The sequence below is a fragment of the Nematolebias whitei genome, chromosome 8 (genome assembly GCF_014905685.2).
Source record: "Nematolebias whitei isolate Nwh7 chromosome 8, NemWhi1, whole genome shotgun sequence".
Taxonomy (NCBI): domain Eukaryota; kingdom Metazoa; phylum Chordata; class Actinopteri; order Cyprinodontiformes; family Rivulidae; genus Nematolebias; species Nematolebias whitei.
The window spans coordinates 18358176-18370032 of record NC_056505.1 but is presented as its reverse complement, the minus strand read 5'-3'; the positions used below and the strand labels follow the sequence as shown (position 1 = coordinate 18370032).

Below are 11857 nucleotides of genomic sequence, written 5' to 3'. Positions count from 1 at the left end.
AATAGTATTATTATTTATGTAGGTGGCATGGTGGCATAAATGGTAGAGCTGGTGCCTCTCAGCGAGAAGGTCACAGGTTCAAATCCTGGTCGGGGACCTTTCAGGGTGGAGTTTGCATGTTCTTTCCGTACATGCATAAGTTTTCTCTGGGTACTCTGGTTTCCTCCCACAGACCAAAAACATGCATGTTAGGCTGATTGGTAACTCTACATTGTCTCTAGGTGTGAATGAGAGAGTGAATGGTCGTTTGTCTCTATGTGGCCCTGTGATGGACAGGAGACCTGTCCAGGGTGCACCCCGCCCCTCGCACAGTGATGAATGGATATGGACACCAGTGATCCTCACGACCCAAAAAGGAAGAAGCGGGTAAAGATAATTGATGGATGGAATGGAATGGAATGGATGGATATTTTGCTCTTGTCATTCTTTAACACACCTCAGTGTGGTTACCCATCAACACACAAGCTTTTCATTTTGTAATTATAACCTCAGTTTATGTTCATTAATTTGTCTCGCCTCACTCTTCGTTCCACCAGATTTAGATGATGCTGTTCATTAACTCAATTCTGCTGATGTTGATGACACGCTGATTTCTATACATTTATATAGCACAAAAAGAACAGGTGTCGTCAATCAAAGTGCAATACACAAGCAACCTATTACAACAATAGTTGTGTCAATTTCCAAGCTATATTTAAAACCACTGAGTACAAATGTGTTTAAGATTTGTCTTGAAGCCTGTGTGTTATAAAGGGACAGCTGGTTCCATAGTTTAGGACAGGACTATTCAACAAAGCTGCTCAGGGGGCCACAGTTTCTGAAAGCCAACAGCTCTGGGGCCGGACATCCAGCGATTAAAATCATTACATAAATAAACCAAAGTTTAAAATGAACTGTTACCTTTTAATTTGTTTATTTTATTGCATTGAATCATAAATGCAATAGCCAGAACCCCAAACCCAACCCCAGAGCCCACCCACCCGCAAAAAAACAAAATAAATGATTGAAGTCACTCGCGGGCTGGAAATGACCCGTGGGCCTCCAGTTGAATAGCCCTGGTTTAGGAGCTTCGACTGAAATTCAGGTAATTAATTCACTTGAATCAGTGTTTGAAAAGGCCGAGTAGAGATTCCTGAGGACCAGGACTGGGTAAAGACAAATATATACATGATATTAAAAATGTCAAATTCTGCTTTAACATTTTTCACCTTTTCTTTTAGTTTGGTTGAGAGCCTTTTGTGCATGAGATCTGCAGTTTTTCGATGCTCCAGACCCAAGTACAGTATTTTTCGGACTAAAAGGCTCACTTAAATCCTTTAATTTTCTCAAAAATCGACATTGAGCCTTATAATCTGGTGCACCTTATGTATTAATTCTGGTTGTGCTTACTGACCTCAAACTGATTTTATGTGATTATTGTGAATGAGTTGAATAACGTTTGACATCTGTTTTGTTTCGCTTAATGCACCTTATAATCCGGTGCGCCTTATAGTCCAAAAAATACGGTAAGTATTTTTCTCTCTAAAAGAAGCTGCTCTTCTACTTCCTATAATACTACTTAAAGCTTATTATTGTAACACAAGGTTTGTGTCCCTCATTTTATTTTATTAATATAACTAAACGTGTTTAATGCTTTTACGGTGGCTTCAAATCAACCCTTTCTTTGTATCTGACATTTTAATCAGTTGACAAATCAGAGCAGATCGAAACTTTGCCAGGAAGGACCAAGACTGAACATACAAAGCACATCAGACAGGAAGTTCCACTCAAAGTTTTGCATGTTTTTAGTTTTTTTTTAATTTTCCAATTTCAAGAATACAAATCCATTGTTCAAGTGGCTTCCAGTGTTTTTGACATGGTAACACAACATGTGTTCATCTGAGCGGGAATTCAACTTTATTCAGCTCGGTGGTGGAGCTTGGGTGGGCCGACAGTCTGCCCAGACATATAACAGCTACAGCACATCATGCCAGCAGTAGGATCACTGCAACCCTCCCCTCGTGCCGGGCTGTTCTTTTTTTTTTTTTACTCATGGCAGACAAGTGTTGTGGCAACAGCAGCCATAGTTACATTAGATTGTATATGTGTGTTTATGTGAGTGAGAGACAGTGATCGAGTCCAAATTAGAAGATTATATGAGGTGCATCAACAGAGATAGACCGATAGGAAGTTTACTTTAAAATATGCTCTGCTTTAACAACTTTTTCAGCTTCTTCTGAGATATTTTCATACTCACTGCTCACTTAAACAGATTTATGGTAAAAAAAAAAATGTGAATTTTGCATGCAGATTATTCAGAGACAACTTAAGAAAAGAGTCTTTAAATTTACCTAACGACATCGACACCACTGACAGGAGAAAATAATCGTGATGAAAAACATGCTTTTGTGTGGTTTTATTGTTCCGTAACAATTAAATAAACACTCCAATATAAGAACAGAAAAAAAAAAAAAAACTGATGGATTTCAGATGGACTTTACATCCATATAATATTTACATATAACTTTGAGTAGTTACCGTCAAATGAAATGAGATTTGCACAGAGCTGTGATAAATGCACTGCTGTTGCATTAGCATTGATTCCAGCTCATCAGGCTATAGGCTGCACCGTCCTAATCTAAGCACTCGCCATAGGAAGCAGACAATCAGGCTGCAGAGCTCGTTGTATCCATTATAAACCCATTATTTTGTACATAATGCGTCTGGCATCTGAAGCCTCTGAATATGTGTCACGTTACCTTCTTTTAACCACAACTAAAGACAAATTCTGACATTCGAGCGTTCTGACTTTTGTTTTTCTGCTCAGAAGCTTTTTTGTTTTAGTCAGGGTATTTCAGTTCAAACAGATTCGACGGTGTATTGAGAAACCAAACTGGTTCATCTTACTGGTAATGTGGGCACTTTGTGCATTTTTGTAAAACTCAGTTTGATAACCCACATCGTCCTGCAATATTAATATACATAATATAATATCATTTAATGTGTTTTGTTATGTGTATTGGATGATATTTTCCTAGATGAAATCAAATTGAGGGATAGCAAGAGAGAGAAAAAGACAAAAGTGTCTGAACTCCACCAAGTCATCGATCAAAACCAGTCCAAACGTAAAAAAAAAAGTGAATTTTAATGACAAATTTCACTTTAAAGGGAAACCGACTGTAAATGAAACCGTGTTGAGTCCCTGAACATTTAAACTGGGTCTGTTAAAAAAGTCATAAATAATCACAAACTATTGAAAAAAAACAAGTAATCTCTTTGAGAAGTCCATTTAGATGAAAACATAAACAACAGCTGACTGAATGGTTATTAAATGAGCAGAGGAGACGTATCCATTTAGATGGTTTTGGACAACAGCTTAACATTGTTTACATCAGCTGTGATAACGGGTTAACGACAGGTGACAAATAGAGCAGGAAACGAGATGCTCCCCCGTTTGTCATTCATTAGAGCTCGTTACAGGGTAGCTCATTAATATTCTCCACCAATCAGGCCAATTACATGTGAACTGGATTATATTCTACATGGCTGTGATTGGGTTGGTGCAGAGCTCTGCTGGTTGTTTCGGAACCAGTTGGAGCAATCGGCTGCATATGAACCCTGACAACTGTAAGAGATGTTACAGAGGAACTGGAAGAACGAATGAGCAGAATAGAATTATTTTTATTTTTCTATTTTCATCCCCTGCCACATGTGAAGGCGAAGCAATTATGGCTTTGCACGCCCATGTGTGTGTGTGTGTGTGTGTGTGTTCATTTGCCAGTACCATTTGCAACGTAGCTCCCAAATCATTCAACAAATTTAAATTTGAATGAAACTTTTAAAAAATCATTACTGGGTATAAAAACTGATTAACTTTTGGAGTCAACCCAATTTAAAATGAGTGCCATGGCTATTCAACATTCACTTTCACAAAATTTTTTTTTTTTTTTTCGGCTGCTCCCTGCGTTAGGGGTCACCACAGTGAACTAAGTTGCACGAAGACTTGGCAGTTATTTTTACGCTGGATGCCCTTCCTGATTCAACCACAGACCACTGAGCTACCACAGCCCTCTGTGTGGAGCAGAGCTGCTATCCAGGGTGCCCAGGGGAGCACATGGTGGGGGTTAAGGGCCTTGCTCAAGGGCCCAGAGTGGTGCAAATGAGGGTGGGGGCAGGTGTGAATGCTTCACCTATCCCACCCACATTTTTGATGTTGTCGGTACCGGGACTTGAACCGGCGATCTTCCGATCCTAGGCACACCTTCTCTAACCTCTGCGCCACAAATCACAAAAATTATACCTCAGTGATTTTTACAGATTCATCCATTACTTTTACCCACTTCTTCCTTTTTGGGTCACGCGGGGTCACTGGTGCCCATATCCAGCAGTCACTGTGCGAGAGGTGGGGGGACACCCTGGACAGGTCTCCAGTCCATCATAGAGACAAACGAGACAAACAACCATTCACTCTCTCACTCACACCTAGAGGCAATTTAGAGTTACCAGTCAGCCTAACATGCATGTTTTTGGTCTGTGGGAGGAAACTGGAAAAAACTCTTGCGTGCACGGAGAGAACATACAACTCCACCTGGACAGCTCACGGGCTGGGATTTGAGCTTGCAGCCTTCCCGCTAAGAGGCAGCAGCTCTACGAACTGAGCCACCGTGCCGCAATTTTTACAGATACTGAGCAAAAAACTTGTCATGGTATAACCGACAGTCATCCCCAACACATACGGTAAGCGTGAACAGATCAGGTAAAATCACAAAGTTACAGCATGAGATTACACACGTTATGTCCAAGGTTTGACAGATACGATGCTTTTTCATCAAATGGACTCATCTGCTTTATTGTTATTCACGTTTGTCATAGGTGAACTGTAGTTAAGGAACCATAAGCTGTCTAATAACAACACTTCCTGTTAAATAACGAGTAAATAGTGCTTTTCAGTCCCCCGCTCATGTTTACATATGCAAAGTTTATTGTAGCTTAAAAAAGAACTTGTATTCTGCAGCTCCTAAACGTGTCGGTTTTATCTGAGCGTCAAGCAAACGGACCATTAACGTCGCTGAGTGCCGTCCAGCAGATCTCCCTACACAACAGATGGTTTGTAATTTAGTGCTGTGATATACTTTGGATGAGATTCAGTCCTCACACCCTATATACCACCCATGCTTGTGTATTCACACTCACTCTGCGACAAAGTCGTCCATTTATACAGACGTGCACTCGAACCACACTTCGGCTGTGTACAGTTGTTTCCACTAACCAACGACTGATCTCTGTGAGACGCTGCCAAGTTGTTTCACAGAGACCACAGAATGTCATCGCTGCCACACACTGCCGCCACGAGACATACGGAGCGTGTCTTTTCACGGTTTGAACAGACACAGGCCTTGCAGCCATGAATGGCAAGTTTGAGAAGATCGGGACCAGAAATAAATTTCAACATCTTTTTTTTTTTTCAAAGAACAATTTCCACAATAAAGGTAAAAACTGCTGTACAAAGAAAGCTGAATGACACGACTGAGACTGAGCAAATTTAGGAGGTTGTAAAGCTTTTTTTTTTTAACAAACGTCCAGTATATGCAACTGAAAAAAAAAAATATATAAATAAAACAAAACAAATTCTGATCATTTTTTGCATCAAGGTAAAATGAACTCTGTTGACATTGAAATAATAAATAAAATATTTAAAAATGTGTCAGACATTACTTCTATGGGATTGATAATGTTAAAAACACAGTAACTAATTACTCCCACAACATTAGTAAAACTTTATTGCAAATTGACACTTATGTTTTGTATGTTTTCAATGGACGGTGATATAAAACAATAGATTTTTTTAAACTCGCTTGCTTATTTTTAAAACTCGTGATTAATCAGTTCTGAACAGGAGTAAGAACCGGGGCCTTTAAAGCTCCTGATACGTTTTGTTGACATTCAAGAAAAGAAGTCGGTGAGAAAGAAGAACAAAACTCAATCAAACTGAATTGGGCAATATTTTATTGACGCCAAACAGGATCAAGTCGACTTTTATTAAACAAACAACTTGTTAACTAAAACTGCCAAATGATATTTCAGTCCAAATTACCACACTAGTGATCTTCCACAGTGTGCTGTCTGAGAGGAGACAGGGCGCTGGAGTGAGTGTGCATGAGGCAGCTTTGGGCAGGATGTCCAGAGGACCTAAGGAGAGCACCAACTTGAGCACAACAATAAAATTTACTTTGTCCTATAAACACAAATTAGAAGTGGAGTAATCATTTTAACTAAACTCCTGCCATTAGATCCCCTCCCCTTACTGGTTTGAATAAAAAATGAATGATGGTCAAGTAACAGAAAGAGAAGCTTTACTTAAGAAGAGGCGAGCTGGGAGGACCGCACAAAGAGACGACTGTGGATAAAATAATTTAGGGACAAGAAAAGTTCATTTGTTTGTGAGTCACATTTTAGAATTAATGTTCATCATCACTAAAATAACAAACAAAATGACTGGAGTTTTAAAACTTTAGCTGGAGATTTATTTATGTGTCACTGTTACGTCCAGTAAAAGTTAAAAACTTCCTTAAATTATGCTGCCCTCTAGTGGTACGAAAGAGGAACTGCTAAAAGGCATTCCTAATCTGAGTTTGAGCACTGAGCAAGGTCTTCCATGGACATCCAAACAGGGGTGGAAGTAACCAATTACAAATACTCACATTACTGTAATTAAGTAGATATTTTTGGGTACTTGTTCTTTATGAGTATTTATTTCATGTGTGTAATTTTATTCATACTTAAGTACAATTTAGACCATATAATCTTTGCTACTTTTAAAATCAGAAGTCGCTACTGAGTACGGCCACAATTTGAATTAATATTCAAACCATTCATCTGCATCTTTGTAGAATATATACCATATTGTAGATATTTATACTTATTTATAGGCCTACTTTATATATATATATTGCTATTTTTGGGTGTAACTGGGACCTTGAGAACACATTTTTGTTCCAGCTCATGTACCACATGTGATGTGCATGACAATAAAGTCTCCTCGAACCTTGAACTTGAAAATGCATAGTAATATTTACCAGTACACTGGAGTAAAGACTGGGTTGGAGGAGTATAAATTGGCCAGCAACTGTATATTTGGTTTATCAGGATTTCATCATTTGATCAGAAACTGGTCTTTTCTTTTCTGTTGTTCATCTTATTGATATTTAAACATAATGGCACAAATGTAAGCTCACAGCTCCTTTACTGTATTTTTATTTAAAAATAAAGTGCTTACTAAAATGTTTTTGTTTACTTGTCACAATCATTATTGGTGCTTTGTTTATCGAGATAATATTTGTATCAGCTGAATCACTGTCACGCTTACAAATGTGCACAAATACTTCATACAAATGAACTTCAGTCCAACAGAACTTTACATTGGTGCTGGAAAGTTTGTGAGCCTGTTAGAATTTTCCATATTTCTGCATAAAAATGACCTAAAACAACATCAGATTTTCACTCAAATCCTAAAAGTAGATAAAGTGAACCCAGTTAAACAAATGAGACAAACATATTATACTTGGTCATTTATTTATTCAGGAAAATGATCCAGTATTACATATTTGTGAGTGACAAAAGTATGTGAACCTTCTCTTTCAGTATCTGGTGTGCAGATACTGTATCCACTGTGCAGCAATAACTACAACTAAACATTTCCAGTAACTGTTGATCAGTCCTGCACCGGCTTGGAAGAATTTTAGTCCATTCCTCCACAGAACAGCTTCAACTCTGGATGTTGGTGGTTTCCTCACATTAACTGCTGCTTCAGGTCCTTCAACGACATCTACACTGTATTAAGGTCTGGACTTTGACTTGGCCATTCCAAAACATGAACTTTATTCTTCTTGAACCATCCTTTGGCAGAACCACTTGTGTGTAGGATCATTGTCTCGCTGCCTGAACCACCTTCTCTTCTGATTCAGTCCATGGACAGATGTCCTGACATTTTCCTTTAGAATTCTGATATAATTCAGAATTCATTGTTCCATCAATGATAGAGAGCCATCCTGGCCCAGATGTAGCAAAACAGGCCCAAACCATGATACTACCACTGCCATGTTTCACAGATGGGATCAGGTTCTTATGCAGGAATGCAGTTTTCTTTTCTCCAAACATAACTCTTTTCATTTAAACCAAAAAGTTATATTTTGGTCTCATCCATCCACAAAACGTTCTTCCAACAGTCTTCTGGTTTGTCCACGTGATCTTTAGCGAACTGCAGACGAGCAGCAATGCTCGTTTTGGAGAGCAGTGACTTTCATCTTCAACCCTGCCATGCCCACCATTGTTGTTCAGTGTTCTCCTGATGGTGGACTCATGAACATTAACATTAATGTGAGAGAGACCTTCAGTTGCAGGAGTTACCCTGGGCTCCTTTGTGATATCGCTGACTATTACACACTTTGCTCTTGGAGTGATCTTTGTTGATCCACCACTCCTGGGGAGGGTAACAATGGTCTTGAGTTTCCTCCATTTGTACACAATCTGTCTGACTGTGGATCGGTGGAGTCCAAACTCTTTACAGATGGTTTTGTAACATTTTCCAGCTTGATGAGCATCAAGAACTCTTTTTCTGAGCTCCTCAGAAATCTCATTTGTTCCTGCCGTGATCCACTTCCACAAACATGATGTGAAGAGCAGACTTTGATAGATCACTGTTCCTCAAACCAAACAGGGTGCCCACTCACACCTGATCATCATCACATTGATTAAAAACATCCAACTCTAATTTCACCTTCAATTTAACTGCTAATCTTAGAGGTTCGCATACTTTTACCACTCACAATACGTAATACTGGATCGTTTTCCTGAATAAATAAATGACCAAGTATAATATTGTTGTCTAATTTGTTTAACTGGGTTCACTTTATCTACTTTGAGAATTTGTGTGAAAATGTGATGATGTTTTAGCTCATATTTGTGTAGAAATATAAAAAATTCTAAATATTTCGCTATCATTCAAGCACCACTGTATGTATAATTGAGTGAAATCGCAGGATCGTATTATGAAATCCTACTGACAGCCTATTGATTCATGGGTACTGTTAGAATTACATTTAAGGGATCAAGAACATTAAAATCACTGATGCAATGTCTAACAATCAAGCAGTTTTAAGAAGTTCATAAGAAAGCAGCTAGACTTCTTTTGTGACCATTGACCATCAACTTGTTCCTTCCGATGAGCTTTTACATACAAAAGTAATCTCATAATGGAGAATTTTGGAGAAAAAACTGTCCCATTTGCCCATTTGTGTAAATAAAGAGGGACATAAGTCTCAATAATTACAGCTTCAGATAGCTCACTCATGCAAACCCACCAGATGCAGAAACAATACACAGATAAACGATGCATGTGGCTTTTTTATAAATAATATTGGGGTTTGTAAAAAGGAAAGTGTAGAGTTAACAAATTATTCTTATCATGCACAAATTTATTGTTAGAGCATAAACTCATAATAATTTTATACAGAAATGAAAGAAAAGGCAAGAACGTTTAACATAAAACAAAATGATTATGCTAAATTAAACTAACAAGAAAAAAAAACTTGATCTTTAATGGTGATTTTTGACATTGTATTTCTTACTGGGTTTTTTAATAAAATGTTTTTTACTGACAAAATAATGAAACATAAGAAATTGGAGTTCATGCAATCTTTTTGTCACCTCTGACGTTTAAAACTAGTTAAATGACGACAATTCGTACCTTTAACACCTGATAATGAGGAAGCCTTGTCAACGAGAAGTAAATGATTTTTCAGATTAAATTTAAAAAAATAGTTCAGCTGCTTTCTACTTCGACTTTTTGAGTTACAGTCAGGTGAAAATACATAATCCACAGATATAGATATAATAAAGAACAATCTTAAACACATAGCGCCATCACGCCTGAATACTTTTGTTTAGGTTTTTTTTTTATCATCAATTCACTATTTTGCTTTCTCCCAACATCCCATTCATATAGACATTTACCTCCCCCGATGTCAAAATACACCAGTATACAACCAGTAACACTCACAGACACACAAACATGAACACACAATCTACTGGACATTCAGGGTGCGAGCAGACACTCCGTGGTGCCAGTCTCTCAACTCGTTGTACTTGGGTCCAATCACCAACCGAGTGGTGGTCTTGTTCACTCTGGCATCCAGCGCACAAGAGTAAAAAGAGAGAAGAAAGCCAGAAAGGACAGAAAGTTTAGACCAAGGAGAAAAGTACGTCTGAATACTGGAATCAGCCGAACTACAAGAGCGAGCTAACGAGAGAGTTAGCAGAAAGCTGAAGATGTGCAAAAACTGATTTAGTGAAAACAGAAACTATCTTTAGACAAATGCAAGCCTTGACCAATACAGACCGAACAAATCGAAATTCAGAGACAGGCGTCATCGCAAAGTTAACAATGTGACAAACACAATGTTAGCACGGGTGAGCCCAGAAACACACAGATCACAAATATCGCTGCGCAAACCAACAACAGAAACAACAGACAGCCGATGGGTTGCAAACCACACGAGAACACAACCAAGGTGAAGCCAAGGGTGTCAACGACACAAGCTGCATGGGTTATTTAACACACAGCAAATCGAGGCTCTGAGAGACACAAAATAAAATAATTGAGAAAATAAACAGCTCAGTTTGATTTGTACACCGTTACAGTCAGGTCTAAAATCAGTCTTTAGCAACATCGCATGACAACAACTCAAACTGCTCTCTGACTTTTTGGATCCATCACGATTTGATAAATAAAAGTACAGACAGTTTGGACTCGCTGGATTAAATGTGACTTTAGTTTTATTATATGGACAGTAAGTGATCACACAGCATCCATTTGACTGACAGAGTTAGACCACACAGATCACAGGTTAGATTTTCTGTTTACTTTGTAAATATATTGTTTATGAATCTACAAACTGAGCAATTTGAATTCAAAAATCAGATTAAAATGCAATCAAAAAGCGTAGATGAAATGAAATCGTCACAATCACTCCTATGAAAAAAAGAGGAATTTCTCATTGACTTGCACTTACTTTGTCTTCTTGGATGAGTCGGCTTCCTCATTTTGAACTGAAATGAAATGTAAAACAATTTTTTTTTTAATTCTCTGAAAAGTGTTACATAAATGACTATTATCAGATTTAAAAATCAGTAAGAATTTTAAATCCCATTTATGCCATGTAGTGCAACAGAAAGTGTATTATTCCTTCCATTGCACTCCTTTTAATGAGAGTTAGTGGGAGAGATCATATCTCTCCAGTTTTAGTTTCTCTCCATTGGCTCCCTGGCAAATTCAGAATAGAATTAAAAATCTTACTCCTAACCTACAAAGCTCTCAACAACCTAGCTCCATCTTATATTACAGATATTATAGTCCATATTTTACTAACAAAGCACTTGGCTCTCAGACTGCAGGTTTACTTGTGGTTCCTAGAGTTTCCAAAAGCAGAATGGGAGGAAGATCTTCCTGTTATCAGGCTCCTCTCTTGTGGAACCAACTTCCTGTTTCTGTCCATGAGGCTGACACATTGTCGACTTTTAAGATTAGGCTTAAGTCTTTCCTTTTTGATCATTCCTATAGTTGGGGTCGGCCTGGGTTTCTTGACCTATCCCTTAGTTATGCTGCTATAGCCTTAGACTGCTGGAGGACAAATTGACCACATTTCGTCACTCCGCTTCTGTCTTCACTTGCTCTACTCTACTTGTTTGTATTTGTAATTATTTTATCCTTATGTTTTTTTTTTTCCTTTTCTGCTATAGAAACCTGGACCTGCCATTCTGTGTATGTTTCTCCTTCCTGTCCTCTCAAACCCAGCCGACTGAACCAGATGGTCGCTCGTCC

The 11857-nt window shown here is 38.2% G+C and overlaps 1 protein-coding gene across 1 annotated transcript in view; it reads right to left on the bottom strand.

The window, feature by feature from the left end:
* Positions 1-11857, bottom strand: part of pdlim5a (PDZ and LIM domain 5a) — a 73583-nt gene that overhangs the window by 15453 nt on the left and 46273 nt on the right. The window contains exon 7 of the mRNA XM_037681016.1: positions 11049-11085. Within this exon, the coding sequence (XP_037536944.1) occupies positions 11049-11085 (37 nt within the window). The remainder of the gene's footprint in view (positions 1-11048; positions 11086-11857) is intronic.